This window comes from Manis pentadactyla, chromosome 6, assembly GCF_030020395.1.
Source record: "Manis pentadactyla isolate mManPen7 chromosome 6, mManPen7.hap1, whole genome shotgun sequence".
NCBI lineage: Eukaryota > Metazoa > Chordata > Mammalia > Pholidota > Manidae > Manis > Manis pentadactyla.
In genome coordinates, this window is record NC_080024.1 from 133,262,649 (window position 1) to 133,286,145 (window position 23,497).

The 23,497-nt window shown below is 39.9% G+C and overlaps 1 protein-coding gene across 11 annotated transcripts in view; it reads right to left on the reverse strand.

The window, feature by feature from the left end:
* Positions 1-23,497, reverse strand: part of PIAS2 (protein inhibitor of activated STAT 2) — a 128,587-nt gene that overhangs the window by 46,035 nt on the left and 59,055 nt on the right. For all 11 annotated transcript variants that reach the window (XM_036918660.2, XM_036918664.2, XM_036918661.2 and 8 more), the window contains 2 exons: positions 4,423-4,473; positions 4,215-4,305 (listed from right to left, as the gene is read on the reverse strand). In XM_036918660.2, the coding sequence (XP_036774555.2) occupies positions 4,215-4,305; positions 4,423-4,473 (142 nt within the window). The remainder of the gene's footprint in view (positions 1-4,214; positions 4,306-4,422; positions 4,474-23,497) is intronic.

Below are 23,497 nucleotides of genomic sequence, written 5' to 3' on the forward strand. Positions count from 1 at the left end.
AGTTGTCCATTTCTTCTAGCTTTTCAAGCTACACCAGGACTTTTGACCTAAGGAATGACCTCAGCATCTGGATTAGACGTTGTTCTATCTCCCATGTATTAAGCTGGTAATTAGTTGTGCAAACTTGATTTGATTCAGGCTTAAACTTCCAGACACAAAAACTTTCATTGGGAGCACTATGTACTTCCTATTATACCACATCATGAGGCTCATGTCTGTCTGCCCCATTTTCAGTGATGTCAAGGTTAATCAGAATTCAGCTATGTCAGTCTGATCCCTCCTGTATAAAATTCTGCATCAAGCTTTGACCATTGATGAAGGTTACCTAGATACATTATACAATTGCAGATGGCACAAGAACAATTTTCTAATCCATTACTCCTTTTGCTTATATTAGTTGAAATGTTTTCATAAAGAACGTAACCACATCAATACCTGGTTACCCTGAAATCAATGATTCTCTCCTTTTGTCATTTATAGTAATGAGCTGGTACAACTTCCAATGGTTTACATCAGCACATTTATAAACTAATTTATATATTTAATGATTTTGAGTTCACTGTAGTAGTATGTTTTGGGTGCCAATATTATCACATCTTAAGCAAAGGGAATCTCCTCAGATAGGTACTTGCATGCACACACGTCTGTATGTTTAAAAGAAAATGATGAAGACTTAAGTCCAGATTCCCTATGAGGCAGATCCCTGGCATACACAAGAAAAAAATATCAGAAAAAAAGAAATCCATAACTCAGAAATATAAACATATTAGGATATGGGTGATAATACTGATAAGTTCTTCTGACTGCACCAAGAGAAAACACTTAGAGATTTGCCTGCTGAACTGTAGCACACATCCTCTTCATTCTTGGAATCTTTCCAAGAAATACTCCCCCTGATCAACCCACCTCCACACCACCCCCCACAACCTTACAACTCCATAGGTTTACAGAAATTCCTCAAAATATGTTTGAAATGAAAAATGATTTCGTCTCTTAAAAATAACTCTAAGGAAAGGGTCTTTTTTTCCTCCTCCTGCCCATAAAAACTTGAAATTTTTTCATCGTGCTGTCAGTCTGTAAAATGACAGCCCTTAGAGGCAAAGATGGGTTTGGGGGAAGTACTCTTGGAGACAGTTTCACTTGTGTCTGTTCAGATTGTACAAATCATTCTCCAAGTTCTACTATGAGCTGCTATCATCCCTGTATCAAGGATATCTGAAAAATCAATGAATGAGACTATCTTATAAAACTTCATCTTGATGTTGGTAAAACAGCACATAAACTGCTATCATCACTATTCGATCCTTAAGAATACAGGAACAGGGAAGGCAGTACAACACAGAGAAGACAAGTAGTGATTCTACAGCATCTTACTACGCTGATGGACAGTGACTGTAATGGGGTATGTGGTGGGGCCTTGATAATGGAGGGAGTCTAGTAACCATAATGTTGCTCATGTAATTATACATTAATGATAACAAAATTAAAGAAAAAAAAAGAATCCAGGGACGCATTTCTATTACCAAGGTAATACCATCTCCCTTTCAGTTTACTCTTTGTACCTGCAGTACAGTGGCCAACCGTCATGATTCCAGTTACCGGATTTTGCAATAAGGCCATACACAGAGACTTGTTCCAGAACACAAACTGGAATATACTCAGAGCTCTACTGGGAGATTCCATGACTTTATTAAGCTTATTCCTCCAGGACCTGTGCAATGAACCAGGATCATGGGCAAGGACATGTTAAACTTCTTTGTAACCTGTTGATGTTTCTTACAATTGGAACGAAGTCCCTCAGGGTTTCCATGGTGGTAAAGAGCTCAATATATTAACTCCCACAGAACCACTGGAGTTTCTTCTTCAGAGGCTACAGTTTGCTGACATGATTCTCATAAACCTGCTTTATACTAAGAAAAGCCTAATAAGTAGGCTCCATATTTCATTATAGCAATCAATAGCAATTGTGCATCAAGAGGTGGTTTTAAGTTTTCTATCAGTTGCATGTAAATTTATGTCACTTGTTCCATAGGAGTTCACAGGGCTAAAGATGAAAAGCTTCTTTGGGAAAGGCTGACATTTATCTTTGGGATGGCCCTATAGGGTTAGGCAAGTCCCCTCTCCTCCCCCAATGCCCAATTGCCTTCTGTTTTTGCAATCTGTCTTCACCTCCTTCACAACCATTGCAGGCCCCTGGCTCCAGAGGTGAGTGGCAGACTCATGAGAAAGAGGGTATTTCACATAGTGGCTGATATGTTCACAAATAGCCTAGTGTAATTACATTACTCAAGTGCTTTGAGAAAAAACCAGCAGTGACTGCCTGAGTAACACTGTTCCAAAAGAAGTGCTCAACTGCCTAATGTCTCTTCTTTTAAAAGGACTGAAAGAGTAACAAGTCAAAGCTACCCATAGTGGTGCTACAGATCTCACAGATGAAGATACTATTCCAAAGCATAACACTGATTGATCCATTTGGAAACTTTTGTGGAACTTCTATGTACACATCTGTAACCACCGTATCATCTGCAGCAATGCTAGAGTGTTAAGTAAAAATTCACACATTTCAGACAAAGTCCCCATGACTAGCACAGTCATCAGTCACATGATATTAGATAGGTCTTCAGGTGAGTCTTCAGACAAGATCTTCATAGTGAGATCTTTCCTCAAGGATGGTGAGAATTAGGTAGCAAATGAAAGTCATAGTCAAAGAAATCTTAGCATGTCCTGGACAGAGAAAACTGGATATGAACAGCCACTGAAAGTATGCAGTGCCATTCCACAATCTGTGATTTTCCCAGGTTTCCTCTGCCAAACATCTGGCCATCCACTGCCATCTTTCACTCTAAATAAGGTTGCTTCTTCCTTGGTTCAGATCTTTGAACAACCCAAACAGATTAAGAGACAGTGCCTAAAAATTTATACGGCTGCTCAAAGCCAGAAACCTGAAAAACAAAATGTCCAACCTGGGTTTTGAATATGCATGGGGCCTACAGGCATTTCTCCCAACCATATCTACTTAAGTCTCTGCAGTTTCCCCCTTTTATCCCCAAATGATCTCAGCCTCACAGACATCTTTCAAAAAGAGTGGTGCAATGTAGCTCTAGCTCAAGCTCTATAAAATTCATCAAACAGGTATTTCTCAGGTCTCTAAATCCACAGGCTGTTTATCAGACAAAATGAACTCCTGATAAGCTAGGAGTCTGATCTTTGACAATAAGGGTCGGCCTTTGCCTTGGGCCATCCTCACTTTGGGTCTCAATTACAGTCATTTGGCTCTGGTAGATCCCAGAGTCTTAGACGATGTTGTCTGGCTTACTCAGCTGCTCATATACTTATTCCAGAGCCAAGCCTTGTGCTCAGCAGAGATGCAAAACAGCTCCCCCAACTCCTTCTCAACAATCACAATGGAGTCTGCCTGTGGAAATGGAAACTTAGCATACTGGTAGAATCACTGTTCTCACAGCACTTCTTCAGTTAAACACACCTCTGCTTTGTACTGCTTGACAAACAGCCAATGCTCTACTGACTTTTTTGATTATGGTTTGCTGGCCTTCTGCACAGATGTACTTAGTATCTTATTTCAAGCCTCAGTGGAGACTGATACATAGTCCAGTTCAGCAACTATGTGTTACTTTAAGAGATTTGATGAGTCCAGAGCTGTTGGGCCAGAAATAGGTTCCACACATTGTACAAATATGTATTTATATATATATGCATATATCTATCTCAAGTGTTAATGCCTATATACTGCTTAACTGCTTAAACAATAGCTATCAGTCAAACACTACTGCATCCCATCCCCAAGTGTGTGCATTATCAAGGCCCAACCTTGGTCCCTTGATCTCCACGTTCAGTTGCTCTCAGCAGCGTCTGCCATTCACCATCTCATCCGTGGCCCAGACATGGATATTTCAAACATCCACCACATATGCTGTCCTATAAATATAATTCCTGCCCTGCTACTATGCCATTTGATAAGATCCTAAGAATTTTTCACAGCTTCCTTGCTTCCTGGCATAATATGTTCCAGACTCATCTTTTCTATCTCCCCCAGACCTGGAATTGGCCATTTCTCCAAGGAACCATGAATCGCTCTAGTGGAAAACAGTATTTAATCTGTGTGCTAGGACTGTTCATTGTTACTAAGTTGTCACTGACTTGTTAATATTTATCCTAAACTTACATGCAAGGATGGTAAATAAAAAGCAACTTACAGGCAAAGGAAACAGCTTCCCATTTACTTTTATACACAGACTGTTGGGATAATTATCTTCTTGAGGGCAACTTGTCTCTGCCAGGCAAAGTCTGCAAGAAAAAAGAAAAAAGTTACTCTTAAAGAGTGTAGTCAAATATGCTTACGTATTTTCAAGTATACGTAGTTAGCAAGTATAAAATTAAAGTAACAGAAAATTTCAAACTTGCCTCAGCTGAACTTGCACTGTATAATCTCTCCTACCACCTGGCAAGAAGTCCCTGTTGGAAAGAGAAATAAAGTGAGTTAAGAAAGCAAAACGAGAGAGGAGCCAAGATGGCAGGGTGAGTAGAGCAGCGGAAATCTCCTCCCAAAACCACATATATTTTTGAAAATACAACAAATACAACTATTCCTAAAAGAAAGACCAGAAGACACAGGACAAGAGTCAGACCACATCTACACCAGCGAGAACCCAGCGCCTCGCGAAGGGAGTAAGATACAAGCCGCAGTCCAGCAGGACCTGAGTGCCCCTCACCCCAGCTCCTGGCAGGAGGAGAGGAGTTGGAGCGGGGAGGGAGAGGGAGCCCAGGACTGCTGAACACCGAGCCCCAGCCATCAGCACCAGAGCGCAGACACAATGCATGCGTGGGGTCCTGGATACTAGGGAAACAGGAAGGACAGTAAGACCTGTGAGCGGGTCCCCGCAGCTGGTGCACCTGGGACAAAGAAAAGCAAGTGCTTTTTGAAAGTCTTAAAGGGACAGGGACCCCACAGCTGAACGGAAGCATCCAGGGACACTTAGCCCAGCAGCTGGCAATCCTGGGAAACTCTGGGCACTCTAACCCCCTAGGCAGCCAGGAGCTCGGAGGCCCCTCATGGAGATAAAAAGCCTCCTGGCCATTTCACCTCCAACGCGGCTCCGCCATATCGGAGTTGCAGCCTGAGGCAGGCCACGCCCACAGCAAATGCGGAGCTAAACTCCATAGTGGCCGGCAAGAATCAGAAGCCCCATCTGCACAGAGCTGCCCAGCACAAAACACTAGAGGTCGCTGTTCTCCCAGGAGAAGAAGGCCATAAACCAACAAGAAGGGATGTTCTCCCAGCCATCACTTGTGCCAGCTCCGCAAACTATCTCTATCGCCATGAAAAGGCAGAAAAATTTGATACAGACCAAAATCACAACCCCTGAGAAGGAGATAGACCTAACCAGTCTTCCTGAAAGAGAATTCAAAATAAAAATTATAAACATGCTAACAGAGATGCAGAGAAATATACAAGAGCTAAGGGATGAAGTCCGGAGGGAGATTACAGACGTCTGGAGGGAGATTACAGAAATGAAACAATCTCTGGAAGGATTTGTAAGCAGAATGGATAAGATACAAGAGGCCATTGACGGAATAGAAACCAGAGAACAGGAACGCATAGAAGCTGACATAGAGAGAGATAAAAGGATCTCCAGGAATGAAATAATATTAAGAGAACTATGTGACCAATCCAAAAGGAACAATATCCGCATTATAGGGGAACCAGAAGAAAAAGAGAGAGAAAAAGGGATAGAAAGTGTCTTTGAAGAAATAATTGCTGAGAACTCCCCAAACTGGGGGAGGAAACAGTTGATCAGACTACAGAGGCACAAAGAACTCCCAACAGACGAGACCCAAAGAGGACAACACCAAGACACATAATAATTAAAATGGCAAAGATCAAGGACAAGGGCAGAGTATTAAAGGCAGCCAGAGAGAAAAAAAAAGGTCACCTACAAAGGAAATCCCATCAGGCTATCATCACACGTCTCAACAGAAACATTACAGGCCAGAAGAGAATGGCATGATATATTCAATGCAATGAAACAGAAGGGCCTTGAACCAAGGATACTGTATCCAGCACGATTATCATTTAAATATGAAGGAGGTATTAAACAATTCCCAGACAAGCAAAAGTTGAGGGAATTTGCATCCCACAAACCACCTCCACAGGGTATTTTAGAGGGACTGCTCTAGATGGGAGCACTCCTAAAAAGAGCACAGAACAAAACACTCAACATAGGAAGAATGGAGGAGGAGGAATTAGCAGGGAGAGAAATAAACATCAGACTGTGTTTATAATAGCTCAATAAGTGAGTTAAGTTAGACAGTAAGGTAGTAAAGAAGCTAACCTTGAACCTTTGGTAACCACGAATCTAAAGCCTGCAATGGCAATAAGTACATATCTTTCAATAATCACCTTAAATGTAAATGGACTGAATGCAACAATCAAAAGACACAGAGTAACAGAATGGATAAAAAAGCAAGACCCATCTATAAGCTGCTTACAAGAGACTCACCTCAAACCCAAAGACATGTACAGATTAAAAGTCAAGGGATGGAAAAAGATATTTCATGCAAACAAGAGAGAGAAAAAAGCAGGTGTTGCATTACTAGTATCAGACAAAATAGACTTCAAAACAAAGAAAGTAACAAGAGATAAAGGAGGACACTACATAATGATAAAGGGCTCAGTCCAACAAGAGGATATAACCATTATAAACATATATGCACCCAATACAGGAGAACGAATATATGTGAAACAAATACTAACAGAATTAAAGGAGGAAATAGAATGCAATGCATTCATTTTAGGAGACTTTAACACACCGCTCACTCCAAAGGACAGATCCACCAGACAGAAAATAAATAAGGACACAGAGGCACTGAACAACACACTAGAACAGATGGACCTAATAGACATCTATAGAACTCTACATCCAAAAGCAACAGGATACACATTCTTCTCAAGTGCACATGGAACATTCTCCAGAATAGACCACATATGAGGCCACAAAAAGAGCCTCAGTAAATTCCAAAAGACTGAAATCCTACCAACCAACTTTGCAGACCACAAAGGTATAAAACTAGAAATAAATTGTACAAAGATAGCAAAAAGGCTCACAAACACATGGAGGCTTAACAACTTGCTCCTAAATAATCAATGGATCAATGACCAAATTAAAATGGAGATCCAGCAATATTTGGAAACAAATGACAACAACAACACAAAGCCCCAACTTCTGTGGGATGCAGCAAAAGCAGTCTTAAGAGGAAAGTATATAGCAACCCATGCATATTTAAAGAAGGAAGAACAATCCCAACTGAATAGTCTAATGTCACAATTATCAAAATTGGAAAAAGAAGAACAAATGAGGCCTAAGGTGAGCAGACGGAGGGAGATAATAAAGATCAAAGAAGAAATAAATCAAATTGAGAATAAAACAATAGAAAAAAAAATCAATGAAACCAAGAGCTGGTTCTTCGAGAAAATAAACAAAATAGATAAGCCTCTAGCCAGACTTATTAAGAAAAAAAGAGAGTCAACACACATCAACAGAATCAGAAACGAGAAAGGAAAAATCACAATGGACCCCACAGAAATACAAAGATTAGAGAACACTATGAAAACCTATATGCTAATAAGCTGGAAAACCTAGAAGAAATGGACAACTTCCTAGAAAAATACAACCTTCCAAGACTGACCAAAGAAGAAGCAGAAAATCTAAACAGACCAATTACCAGCAACGAAATTGAATCGATGATGAAAAAACTACCCAAGAGCAAAACCCCCGAGCAAGATGGATTTACCTCGGAATTTTATCAGACATACAGAGAAGACATAATACCCATTCTCCTTAAAGTTTTCCAAAAAACAGAGGAGGAGGGGATACTCCCAAACTCATTCTATGAAGCTAACATCACCCTAATACCAAAACCAGGCAAAGACACCACCAAAAAAGAAAACTACAGACCAATATCCCTGATGAACGTAGATGCAAAAATACTCAACAAAATATTAGCAAATCGAATTCAAAAATAGATCAAAAGGATCATACACCATGACCAAGTGGGATTCATCCCAGGGATGCAAGGATGGTACAACATTCGAAAGTCCATCAACATCATGCACCACATCAACAAAAAGAAAGACAAAAACCACATGATCATCTCCATAGATGCTGAAAAAGCATTTGACAAAGTTCAACATCCATTCATGATAAAAACTCTCAGCAAAATGGGAATAGAGGGCAAGTACCTCAACATAATAAAGGCCATCTATGATAAACCCACAGCCAACATTATATTGAACAGCGAGAAGCTGAAAGCATTTCCTCTGAGATCGGGAACAAGACAGGGATGCCCACTCTTCCCACTGTTATTCAACATAGTACTGGAGGTCCTAGCCATGGCAAGCAGACAAAACAAAGAAATACTAGGCATCCAGATTGGTAAAGAAGAAGTCAAACTGTCACTATTTGCAGGTTTACATGATATTGTACATAAAAAACTCTAAAGACTCCACTCCAAAACTACTAGAACTAATATCAGAATACAGCAAAGTTGCAGGGTACAAAATTGATACACAGAAATCTGTGGCTTTCCTATACACTAACAATGAACCAATAGAAAGAGAAATCAGGATAACAATTCCATTCACAATTACATCAAAAAGAATAAAATACCTAGGAATAAACCTAACCAAAGAAGTGAAAGGCTATACCCTGAAAACTACAAGACACTCCTAAGAGAAATAAAGAGGACACTAACAAATGGAAACTCATCCCATGCTCTTGGCTAAGAAGAATTAATTTTGTCAAAACGCCCATCCTGCCTAAAGCAATCTACAGATTCAATGCAATTCCTATCAAAATACCAACAGCATTCTTCAACGAACTGGAACAAATAGTTCTAAAATTCATATGGAACCACCTAAGACCCCGAATAGCCAAAGCAATCCTGAGAAGGAAGAATAAAGCAGGGGGGGGATCTCGCTTCCCAACTTCAACCTCTACTACAAAGCCACAGTAATCAAGGCAATTTGGTACTAGCACAAGAACAGAGCCACAGACCAGTGGAACAGAACAGAGACTACAGGCATTAACCCAAACATATATGGCCAATTAATATACGATAGAGGAGCCATGGACATACAATGGGGAATTGACAGTCTCTTCAACAGATTGTGTTGTGAAAACTGGACAGCTACATGTAAGAGAATGAAACTGGATCATTGTCTAACCCCATACACAAAAGTAAATTCAAAATGGATCAAAGACCTGAATGTAAGTCATGAAACCATAAAACTCTTAGAAAAAAACATAGGCAAAAATCTCTTGGACATAAACATGAGCAACTTCTTCATGAACATATCTCCCCGGGCAAGGGAAACAAAAGCAAAAATGAACAAGTGGGACTATATCAAGCTGAAAAGCTTCCCTACAGCAAAGGACACCATCAATAGAACAAAAAGGTATCCTACAGTATGGGAGGATATATTCATAAATGACAGATCCAATAAAGGGTTGACATCCAAAATATATAAAGAGCTCACGCACCTCAACAAACAAAAAGCAAATAATCCAATTAAAAAATGGGCAGAGGAGCTGAACAGACAGTTCTCCAAAGAAGAAATTCTGATGGCCAACAGAAACATGAAAAGATGCTCCACATCGCTAGTTATCAGAGAAATGCAAATTAAAACCACAATGAGGTATCACCTCACACCAGTAAGGATAACCACCATCCAAAAGACAAACAACAACAACTGTTGGCAAGTATGTGGAGAAAGGGGAACCGTCCTACACTGCTGGTGGGAATGTAAAATAGTTCAACCATTGTGGAAAGCAGTATGGAGGTTCCTCAAAAAGCTCAAAATAGAAATACCATTTGACCCAGGAATTCCACTTCTAGGAATTTACCCTAGGAATGCAGCAGCCCAGTTTGAAAAAGACAGATGCACCCCTATGTTTATCGCAGCACTATTTACAATAGCCAAGAAATGGAAGCAACCTAAGTGTTCATCAGTAGATGAATGGATAAAGAAAATGTGGTACATATACACAATAGAATATTACTCAGCCATAAGAAGAAAACGGATCCTACCATTTGCAACAACATGGAAGGAGCTAGAGGGTATTATGCTCAGTGGAATAAGCCAGGCGGAGAAAGACAAGTACCAAATGATTTCACTCATATGTGGAGTATAAGAACAAAGGAAAACTGAAGGAACAAAACAGCAGCAGAATCACAGAACGCACGAATGGACTAACAGTTACCAAAGGGAAAGGGACTGGGGAGGATGGGTGGGAAGGGAGGGACAAGGGTGGGAAAAAAAAAAGGGGCACTACGATTAGCATGTATAGTGTGGGGGGGGCATGGGGAGGGCTGTGCAACACAGAGAAGACAAGTAGTGATTTTACAGCATCTTACTACGCTGATGGACATTGACTGTGAAGGGGTATGTGGGGGGGACTTGGTGAAGGGGGGAGCCTAGTAAACATTATGTTCTTCATGTAATTGTAGATTAATGATACCAAAAAAAAAAAAGTAAGCGAAACAAGAATTCACAGAATATCTCACCAGAAAAAAGTATTAGCATTTTTATTCTTATTCCTTATAAGATGAACCCTAGGTTACCAACAGCACAAGCTTTAATCAAAACACTGCAGTAATGATAACCTTCATTTACTTAACATTTAGTCCCCTCTTTATGCCAAGTTTATCTTAATTCTCAGGAACTTTCATGGTACAGTATTTCTTTCAAAACAGATTTGGTAAACAGGAAAAGGAACACCCTAGGTTCTAAAAGAGTTTAATAAATTAGTTTGCTAATAATTCTAAATCTCGGCTGAGCACCCTAATCACTTGTGAATTTTATTTAAACATAAAGGCCCATTCATCAGATATTCTATTGGTCGGGAGTGTAGCCTGAACATTACTTTTTATAGCTACTCGGATGATTCTAGAATAGAACCAGGATAAAGAACTAGTGCCACAGTCTCAGTATTTCAATACCATAGCAAATTCATAGTCACGTATCCAATTAAGGACACAAAACATGTTAAAATTTCCAGATGAGAACTTTATAGAGTCACATACAAAATATCTTTGGCATGGAACCTTCCAAACTCTTACTAAAATGAAGTCCACAATGAAGCAGCACTGTTATTGCTTGGGAGCTTGTCAAAATGCAGAATCTCAGGTCCCGACCCAGACCTACAGAATCAGAATCTGCATTTTAACAGGAACCCCAAGGGAAGTGTATTCACATTAGTTTTAAGAAGTATTGTCCATATCCATTATCATAAATCTTGGACTTTGTCAAAGAGAAGATCACTAGAGATCAGTCCTTTCATAAGAAAACACTCAGCCCTCATCTTGCTCTAAGTGGACCAGTTTTCTGTTTCCAATTCTCTATACTCACTGGAAGGCATTAAAGCACAGTAATGACCAGCCTGAGTTCTACAGTCCCGACCCTGGCCAATTACTTAACCTTTCTGCACCTCAGTCTCTAAATCTGTTAAATATGGAAAATTAGTGCACCACCTCATGAAGTTTTGATGATTATACATGTTAATAATACATGTAAAATGTCTGGATATCAGTAAATGTGAAAAGTTGGCTACTATTGTTAACTCTGCTCTGCTTCCCTTGCCAGTACTAGCCTACACCCTTCTCAAATGTGTATTCAAACATCCCAATACCCTAGACAACAGTGACCTCTTGTGAGTAACCCGTATCATTCCACTCATTAAAATGAAAAATTTCAGTTGACCCAGGAGCTTCAAAGATAAATAAGACACAACATTTGCTCTCAAAAAGTCTCATATGTTAGCAGATAATAGATACATACAACTAAAGTAATATGTGGTGAGTGCTAAAGTACATTATGAAAAATAAGTGTTACAAAAGAGAGGGACTTTTAACATTATCACATAGTCCCAATTAGAAAACAGGATTTGTACAGCAGCTCTTGTTATGCCTATTTCTACTCAGACACATTTTCATCAGCAACAGTGGCTTCATTAGCACAAGACTCTCAACAAATCAAAGGGTGAGGATCAACAAGAGATACACAGCAGAATCTTGTTAGGCTGGGGAACATAATCTCAAATAAGAGTATCAACAAAAGAAGTACTAGAAAGACAGATGGGAGAATGTTACTATAAAGGGTTTTGAATAGCTCAGTAAGGATTTCTACTTTATTCCAGTCAGGGAAACTAACAAACTGGGAAAGGCAATGTGCCAAACAGCTTTACAAACATGATTAGTAATGACTAAGCACCTCCGGACATTTGTTTTCTGCCAGTCTCTGTTCCACGAAACTTCCACGTTGTTCTCATTCATCAGATATAAAGTAGGCATTATTATATGCTGGGTACTGTGACAGGCTTTGTGGGTATAAAAATGAGTATGAGATGTTGCTTTCATCAAGAAGTTTGTAAATTCAAGAAGTCAAATAAATGCAACAATGCTTTACTAGAAAAAAAAGTACACAGTACAGTGAAAGACAAAAGATATATTAGGGAAAATCTAGAAAGGCATCACAGAAGAGGTAGACTTGAACTGGCCCTTAAAATACGACTGAGGTTTGCTAAGCAGAGAAGGGAGGAAGAAGATATGGAAAGATACAGACTTGTGAAAGCCTAGTCAGAGTATAGGCCTCTAGGAGAGTGACAGGAGATGAGATGATAAAGAAGATGAGTCAAGCAAAATGTTGAAGAGAATTCCCAGGCAATGCAGTGTGGACTTCATGAGATATGACTACAAGATTTTTAAGCACAACAGAGAAAAAAACTGAATGGGCTTTTAAAAGACCAAATGGTCAGCTGAGAGAGAGTAAGGAGACCACTACAATTGTACAGGCAAAAGATGAGGGCTTAAAAAGTTTTTAAACACACTTATCGGAATAAAATTTGGGCATACACACTGAAGACTCAATGACTGACTAGATACAGGAAGACAGAAGAGGAAATGCAAGCATCTAGGATGGTACCCAAGTTTTGGAATGGTGCAAGTGGATAAATAGATGGATGGAAGGTGAAGCTACTCACCAGGGTAAGAGGAGAGCAAGTTATGGCATTCAATCCTTCAGCCCCTAAGTAAGCTCATTATGTTTTCCAATTTTACACACTAGGTAGATAAGCTTAAACGGGGGAAGGGAGCCAAGACGGCGGCGTGAGTAGAGCAGCGGAAATCTCCTCCCAAAACCACATATATCTATGAAAATATAACAAAGACAACTCTTCCTAGAATAAAGACCAGAGGACACAGGACAATATCCAGACCACATCCACACCTGAGAGAATCCAGCGCCTCGCGAAGGGGGTAAGATACAAGCCCCGGCCCGGCGGGAGTCGAGCGTCCCTCCCCCCAGCTCCCGGTGGGAGAAGAATAGGCAGAGCGGGAGGGAGACGGAGCCCAGCACTGCTGAACACCAAGCCCCAGCCATCCGGGCCAGAGCGCAGACACAGTGCGTGCGCGGGGGGCCCTGGATACTAGGGAAACAGGGCAGCAATAACAGTGAGCGGGCACCAGAGGCCTGGCGCCGGAGGACACCAGAAAAGCGAGCGACCATTTTTTTTTTTTTTTGCTATTTTGTTTTGGCGAGTGCTTTTTGGAAGTCTTAAAGGGATAGGAACCCCAATACCAGGGAAACAGCGCAGCATGACTGGTGAGCAGATGCCTGAGGCTGGCACCGGAGAATAAAGAAAAACGAGCGGCCACTTTTTTTTTTTTTGTGGTGGTTGTTTTGTTTTGGCGGGTGCTTTTTGGAAGTCTTAAAGGGGCAGGGCAGGACACTTAATCCAGAGGTAGGGAATCCGGGGATCTCTGGGAACCCTAACCCCTGGGCTTCAGGGAGCAGGGAGGCCCCTTATGGAGATAAATAGCCTCCCAGCCACTCACGCTCCAACGCGACTCCACCACTTTGGAGCAGCCGCCCAAACCAGGCCATGCCCACAGCAACAGCGGAAATAAACTCCACAGCAGCCGGGCAGGAAGCAGAAGCCCTGTCTGCACGCAGCTGCCCAGCACAAGCCACTAGAGGTCGCTGTTCTCCCAGGAGAGGAGGGCCACAAACCAACAAGAAGGGAAGTTCTTCCAGCTGTCACTCATCCCAGCTCTGCAAACTATTCCTATCACCATGAAAAGGCAAAGCTACAGGCAGACAAAGATCACAGAGACAACACCAGAGAAGGAGACAGACCTAACCAGTCTTCCTGAAAAAGAATTCAAAATAAGAATCATAAACATGCTGACAGAGATGCAGAGAAATACGCAAGAGAGATGGGATGAAGTCTGGAGGGAGATCACAGATGCCAGAAAGGAGATTACAGAAATGAAACAAACTCTGGAAGGGTTTATAAGCAGAATGGATAGGATGCAAGAGGCCATTGATGGAATTGAAACCAGAGAACAGGAATGCACAGAAGCTAACATAGAGAGAGATAAAAGGATCTCCAGGAATGAAACAATATTAAGAGAACTGTGTGACCAATCCAAAAGTAACAATATCTGTATTATAGGGGTACCAGAAGAAGAAGAGAGAGGAAAAGGGATGGAAACTATCTTGGAAGAAATAATTGCGGAAAACCTCCCCAAACTGGGGGAGGAAATAATCGAACAGACCACGGAAATACACAGAACCCCCAACAGAAAGGATCCAAGGAGGACAACACCAAGACACGTAATAATTAAAATGGCAAAGATCAAGGACAAGGAAAGAGTTTTAAAGGCAGCTAGAGAAAAAAGGTCACCTATAAAGGAAAACCCATCAGGCTAACATCAGACTTCTCGACAGAAACCCTACAGGCCAGAAGAGAATGGCATGATATATTTAATACAATGAAACAGAAGGGCCTTGAACCAAGGATACTGTATACAGCACGACTATCATTCAAATATGATGGTGGGATTAAACAATTCCCAGACAAAAAAAAGCTGAGGGAATTTGCTTCCCATAAACCACCTCTACAGAACATCTTACAGGGACTGCTCTAGATGGGAGCACTCCTAGAAAGAGCACAGCACAAAACACCCAACATATGAAGAATCGAGGAGGTGGAATAAGAAGGGAGAGAAGAAAAGAATCTCCAGACAGTGTATATAACAGCTCAATAAGCGAGCTAAGTTAGGCAGTAAGATACTAAAGAGGCTAACCTTGAACCTTTGGTAACCACGAATTTAAAGCCTGCAATGGTAATAACTACATATCTTTCAATAGTCACCCTAAATGTTAATGGGCTGAATGCAACAATCAAAAGACACAGAGTAATAGAATGGATAAAAAAGCAAGACCCATCTATATGCTGCTTACAAGAAACTCACCTCAAACCCAAAGACATGTACAGACTAAAAGTCAACGGATGGAAAAAGATATTTCAAGCAAACAACAGCGAGAAGAAAGCAGGGGTTGCAGTACTAATACCAGACAAAATAGACTTCAAAACAAAGAAAGTAACAAGAGATAAAGAAGGACACTACATAATGATAAAGGGCTCAGTCCAACAAGAGGATATAACCATTCTAAATATATATGAACCCAACACAGGAGCACCAGCATATGTGAAACAAATACTAACAGAACTAAAGGGGGAAATAGACTGCAATGCATTCATTCTAGGAGACTTCAACACACCACTCACCCCAAAGGATAGATCCACCGGGCAGAAAATAACTAAGAACACGGAAGCACTGAACAACACAGCAGAGCAGATGGACCTAATGGACATCTATAGAACTCTACATCCAAAAGCAACAGGATATACATTCTTCTCAAGTGCACATGGAACATTCTCCAGAATAGACCACATACTAGGCGACAAAAAGAGCCTCAGAAAATTCCAAAAGACTGAAATCCTACCAACCAACTTTTCAGACCACAAAGGCATAAAACTAGAAATAAACTGTACAAAGAAAGCAAAGAGGCTCACAAACACATGGAGGCTTAACAACACGCTCCTAAATAATCAATGGATCAATGACCAAATCAAAATGGAGATCCAGCAATATATGGAAACAAATGACAACAACAACACTAAGCCCCAACTTCTGTGGGATGCAGCAAAAGCAGTCTTAAGAGGAAAGTATATAGCAATCCAAGCATATTTGAAAAAGGAAGAGCAATCCCAAATGAATGTTCTAATGTCACAATTATCAAAATTGGAAAAAGAAGAACAGATGAGGCCTAAGGTCAGCAGAAGGAGGGACATAATAAAGATCAGAGAAGAAGTAAATAAAATTGAGAAGAATAAAACAATAGCAAAAATCAATGAAACCAAGAGCTGGTTCTTCGAGAAAATAAACAAAATAGATAAGCCTCTAGCCAGACTTATTAAGAAGAAAAGAGAGTCAACACACATCAACAGTATCAGAAATGAGAACGGAAAAATCATGACGGACCCCGCAGAAATACAAAGAATTATTAGAGTACTATGAAAACCTATATGCTAACAAGCTGGGAAACCTAGGAGAAATGGACAACTTCCTAGAAATATACAACCTTCCAAGATTGACCCAGAAAGAAACAGAAAATCTAAACAGACCAATTACCAGCAATGAAATTGAAGCGGTAATCAAAAAACTACCAAAGAACAAAACCCCTGGGACAGATGGATTTACCTCGGAATTTTATCAGACATACAGGGAAGATATAATACCCATTCTCCTTAAAGTTTTCCAAAAAATAGAGGAGGACGGGATACTCCCAAACTCATTCTATGAAGCTAACATCACCCTAATACCAAAACCAGGCAAAGACCCCACCAAAAAAGAAAACTACAGACCAATATCCCTGATGAACGTAGATGCAAAAATACTCAACAAAATATTAGCAAACTGAATTCAAAAATACATCAAAAGGATCATACACCATGACCAAGTGGGATTCATCCTAGGGATGCAAGGATGGTATAACATTCGAAAGTCCATCAACATCATGCACCACATCAACAAAAAGAAAGACAAAAACCACATGATCATCTCCATAGATGCTGAAAAAGCATTTGACAAAGTTCAACATCCATTCATGATAAAAACTCTCAGCAAAATGGGAATAGAGGGCAAGTACCTCAACATAATAAAGGCCATCTATGATAAACCCACAGCCAACATTATATTGAACAGCGAGAAGCTGAAAGCATTTCCTCTGAGATCGGGAACTAGACAGGGATGCCCACTCTCTCCACTGTTATTTAACATAGTACTGGAGGTCCTAGCCACGGCAATCAGACAAAACAAAGAAATACAAGGAATCCAGATTGGTAAAGAAGAAGTTAAACTGTCACTATTTGCAGATGACATGATACTGTACATAAAAAACCCTAAAGACTCCACCCCAAAACTACTAGAACTGATATCGGAATAGAGCAAAGTTGCAGGATACAAAATCAACACACAGAAATCTGTGGCTTTCCTATACACTAACAATGAACCAACAGAAAGAGAAATCAGGAAAACAACTCCATTCACAACTGCATCAAAAAAAATAAAATACCTAGGAATAAACCTAACCAAAGAAGTGAAAGACTTATACTCTGAAAACTACAAGTCACTCTTAAGAGAAATTAAAGGGGACACTAACGGATGGAAACTCATCCCATGCTCGTGGCTAGGAAGAATTAATATCGTCAAAATGGCCATCCTGCCCAAAGCAATATACAGATTTGATGCAATCCCTATGAAACTACCAGCAACATTCTTCAATGAACTGGAACAAATAATTCAAAAATTCATATGGAAACACCAAAGACCCCGAATAGCCAAAGCAATCCTGAGAAAGAAGAATAAAGTAGGGGGGATCTCACTCCCGAACTTCAAGCTCTACTACAAAGCCGTAGTAATCAAGACAATTTGGTACGGGCACAAGAACAGAGCCACAGACCAATGGAACAGACTAGACAATCCAGACATTAACCCAGACATATATGGTCAATTAATATTTGATAAAGGAGCCATGGACATACAATGGCGAAATGACAGTCTCTTCAACAGATGGTGCTAGCAAAACTGGACAGCTACATGTAGGAGAATGAAACTGGACCATTGTCTAACCCCATATACAAAAGTAAACTCAAAATGGATCAAAGACCTGAATGTAAGTCATGAAACCATTAAACTCTTGGAAGAAAACATAGGCAAAAACCTCTTAGACATAAACATGAGTGACCTCTTCTTGAACATATCTCCCCGGGCAAGGAAAACAACAGCAAACATGAACAAGTGGGACTATATTAAGCTGAAAAGCTTCTGTACAGCAAAAGACACCATTAATAGAACAAAAGGGAACCCTATAGTATGGGAGAATATATTTGAAAATGACACATCCGATAAAGGCTTGACGTCCAGAATATATAAAGAGCTCACACGCCTCAACAAACAAAAAACAAATAACCCAATTAAAAAATGGGCAGAGGAACTGAACAGACAGTTCTCCAAAAAAGAAATACAGATGGCCAACAGAAACATGAAAAGATGCTCCACATCGCTAGTTATCAGAGAAATGCAAATTAAAACCACAATGAGGTATCACCTCACACCAGTAAGGATAACCACCATCCAAAAGACAAACAACAACAACTGTTGGCAAGTATGTGGAGAAAGGGGAACCCTCCTACACTGCTGGTGGGAATGTAAAATATTTCAACCATTGTGGAAAGCAGTATGGAGGTTCCTCAAAAAGCTCAAAATAGAAATACCATTTGACCCAGGAATTGCACTCCTAGGAATTTACCCTAAGAATGCAGCAATCAAGTATGAGAAAGATCAGTGCACCCCTATGTTTATCGCAGCACTATTTACAATAGCCAAAAATTGGAAGCAACCTAAATGTCCATCGATAGATGAATGGATAAAGAAGATGTGGTACATATACACAATGGAATACTACTCAGCCATAAGAAAAGGGCAAATCCTACCATTTGCAGCAACATGGATGGAGCTGGAGGGTATTATGCTCAGTGAAACAAGCCAAGCGGAGAAAGAGAAATACCAAATGATTTCACTTATCTGTGGAATATAAGAACAAAGGAAAAACTGAAGGAACAAAACAGCACCAGAATCACAGAACTCAAGAATGGACTAACAGGTACCAAAGGGAAAGGGACTGGGGAGGATGGGTGGGTAGGGAAGGGTAAGGGGGAGGGAGAAGTATGGGGGTATTAAGATTAGCATGCATGGGGGGGTGGGAGAAATGCGAGGGCTGTAGAACACAGAGAAGGCAAGTGGTGATTCTACAACATTTTGCTATGCTGATGGACAGTGACTGTAAAGGGGTTTATAGGGGGGACCTGGTATAGGAGAGAGCCTAGTAAACATAATATTCGTCATGTAAGTGTAGATTAGTGATACCAAAAAAAAAAAAAAAAAAAGGCAGTTCCTGTGTGGTAACCTCCAATGAGTTCTACACAAGGGTATAAAGGGATATAAAAGTGTAGGCAAAGGGTCTGTTTGTGTTTATACAGAGGATCAAAGCCTAATTGGGCTACCCCGAAAATGAACTAAGATATGATATGAAAAAGAACTTCCAACATCAGCACTCTCTGGAAGACTCATGCCAGAAGATGATCATCAAAAAAACCCCAACAAAGATCCACGCACTGCTACAGCTGTAGATGCACTCATCCCACCAGTTCCTGGACTTGCCATGGGAACGAAGAAGGAGATATCTACGCTGGCCTGTGCATACAGTAAAACAACAAATTTGACTCGATCTATACTGTGGGAACTCAACCAAGAATTAGGAGAAGTGCAAATTGTAGCGCTCCAAAATCTTACAACTACAGACTATTTACTGTTAAAAGAACATATGGGATGTGAATAGTCCCCAGGAATGGGTTGTTTTAATTTGTCTGATTTCTCTCAGATTGTTCAAGTTGTTGGACAATATCCACCATATCATAGATAAGTTTTCACAAATGCCTAAGGTGCCTAACTGGTTTTCTTGGTTTCACTGGAGATGGCTGGTAATTACAGGTATGCTTTGGTTATGTAACTATACTCCTATTATGTTAATGTGTGTGCACAATTTAATTAGTAGTTTAAAACCTATACATGCTGAAGTTACTCTACAAGAAGATATGTCAAAGAAATAATCAATCTTCCCATGTTTTCTTCCACCTGCTACTTCTATAGCTTTTCTTCTTCTTTCCTAATTACAACCCTTAAATAGAATTCGTGCCTCATATCAAATTTACCGAGTATCATAATTCTTCCAAGTGGTAAAGATACCTCAAGACAAATGCTGGGCATAGAAGCTACAGGGCATAAATATGCAAAGAAGTAAAAAGCTAACCATTTCAAACAATAAGGCATCTCTCTCACTTACCAACTTTACATTTCCCTGTATAGCCCTGGAAGATGACTGGTTAGCCAGAGACGGGTAAGATTCCTCAAGGGAGGAACAACCTAAGACAGGCACAGTCGCAGGGGGGTCATCAGGCGAGAAATTGAGGATCAACAGAGGTGAGGCTTAGAACCTCACCCCCCTGTTCTGAGAGAAATCTTCTGCATACGTGGATGTTTTATTGCCCTTGTCTAGCTTGGATTAACACATAGTCTACAGGCACACACCTGATCATCTACATTTGCTCTCTTACAACACTAAACTATGTTTTCTACCTTTATCTTGTATCTATCCACCACTTCAGCATTTTATTAAAAATAATAATAATAAAGAGAGAAATGTGGTATCCACATATAAATCAAGTATAAAAATCAAATGAGTACTCATATTTGAACTGACTGTTTATAGTTCATAATGCATGAGCAAAACCGAAAGTTTTTGTGATGACTGCCCTTGTACTGTTCACCATGTAACTTATTCACTATGTAAGAATTTGTTCTCCATGTAAGAACTTGTTTGTTATGCTTCAGAAGATTGGAGACTGACGAAAATTAGGCTTGGGGTGGATTAATGATTGTGCATTGAGCACTGACTCCCCTGTACAGAATTTTATTGTTGTTAACAACCATTTGATCAATAAATATGAGAGATGCCCTCACAAAAAACAAAAAACAAAAAAAAAAGAAAATATTACAGTACTTCAAATGAATAAATCATTTATTCAGTAAAAAAAGAAAAAAAAAAGTACACACTTCCAATTGTAAAGTAAATAAGTAACCGGGATGTAATGTATAGCATAAGGAATATAGTCAAAATATTGTAACAACTTGGTATGGTGACAGCTGGTATCTAGAATTATCATGTATATAAATGTTGAATCACTGTGTTGTACACCTGAAACTAATGTAATGTAATACTGTGTATCAACTACCCTTTAATAAAAAATAATTATCTACAAAAAAAAAAAAGATTAAATGGGCTTTAATAACTTACAAGGGGGTGTACAGACCTAAGTGGTTGAGCCAGAATTCACATTCTGGTTGGTATTACTCTATTATTCTAAAGATCACGCTAGCTCCCTCAAATGGAGAGTTGCATCAAGTTTAAATCCTGAAAGAGACGTAAGAGAAGAATCAAAGGAGTGTAGCAAACTGAGAGGACGTGGTGGATGAATTATGGGATAATCAAATGAGAACTGTCCAGGTAGATCCCATGCCATTAACGAAATAGGCAACAGGAGGAAATATACCAAGCACAATATACCTCCTTGAGTCCAATTTATGTCTCAACTTTGTACCCCTGATGCCTCGAAAATTGTCTGGACTGTAAAAGATAGTAAATAAATATATGCTGCAAGACTAAATGAATAAATGAAAGAACAGAGAAGCAAGTTTGAGAGGAAGGCAGGTTCAACTCTGGATGTGCTGTTTGATGTTACTGAGTTATCAAGCAGAGGCTGTGAGAAAGGACTCCAGAGGTAAGTGTTGGTGACTATGCAGCCACCAACATAAAAATAACAAAGCACACTCATAGATACTATCAGAGTAGTGAGTAGAGAATCACAGATTGAGTCCTGGGACCATGTAAGAGAAGCCAGTGACATAAACTGAGAAAGCATGATTAGAGAGGTAGTAATACCAAATGGAAAGGGTAGTGCTAACACCAATAGAGCTGAGAAATAAGCCAGGCAGACAGAGACAAGTATCAAATGATTTCACTTATCTGTGGAGTATAAGAACAAAGAAAAAACTGAAGAAACAAAACAGCAGCAGACTCACAGAACCCAAAAATGGACTAACAGTTACCAAGGGGAAAGGGACTGGGGAGGGTGGATGGAAGGGAGGGATAAGGGAGAAAATGGGGCATTACGATTAGCACACATAATGTGTGCGTTGGGGGGGACACGGGAAAGGCAGTATATACAGAGAAGACAAGTGATGATTCTATAGCATCTTACTATGCTGATGGACAGTGACTGTAATGGGGTATGTGGCGGGGGACTTGATATTGGGGGGAGTCTAGTAACCATAATGTTGTTCAAGTAATTGTACATTAATGATATCAAAATTAAAAAAAAAAAACCAATAGAGCTGAACTCACTGATGAAATATTCACAGGACAATACAAAGAACAAAGCCACCCAAACCTGCATGTATTCAAGCCTCTAGTTTATACCTTACTACCACTACAGGCACAGGGGAAGAGCTGGATGCACAGCAGTGGATTCTCAAATTTGCTGCACACTGGAAACACCCAAGGAGCTTTAAAACTACTGTTTGGGTTCCATCCTCAGAGATTCTAATTAAATTGGTATGAACGAAACCTGGGTGTTTGAATACTTAAAAGCTCCGCAGTTGATCCTAATATGCAACAAAGTTTGAAAACTAAAGAGAGAGAGGTTGTATGATACAAAAAGCACAATCATCCAAACACAGAATGTGTAACATGCTACAAAGTCAAATGAATCACTTTTTTAAAAGAAAATGATCTAAGTATTCTAAGAGAGGAACCAGAGCTCTGTGGAGAAGGAAGTAATTCCAGAACTGGGGCAGAAAAATCCTGTGGTGCCAAAAAGTAAAGCAGTGCTCAGAAATGAATGGAGACATATCAAAAGGGCACAGCAAACAAGCTGAAAGAATGGACAAAGGCAGAACAGTGAGCAACAATATAAATTATTATGCCTTTGGATCATAACCCAGAGCACTCAAGAGTCCACGTGGAGACAAGTTAATAATAAATAAATGGGGAGAAAGGACAACTATTCCTTACAAAGAATAACTCTGAAGTAAAAAACAGTAAGGACAACAGAAAATCACACCACTGGAACACAGGAGTGATTATAATGAAGTAATTGCTTTAGGGAATATCCATGAATGTTAAACTGGTGAGCAAAAATATGAAGAGAAACAGGTACTCTCAAAGTACCTACCCAAGATATTAATAACAGAAGAAGAGACAGCAACTTTACAATGCAGAAATTTGGTAGACAGTACCTTACCGAAGTGATCCAGGTTAACATCACAAAAATAAGATGCATCAGTATATTGTAACGTGATATGGTACACTGAGAAGAGCATATAACTTGAGATATTCTTGCCCCAAATGCATAATCTCAGTCTAATCATGACAAACCATCAGAGAAACCTAAATTAA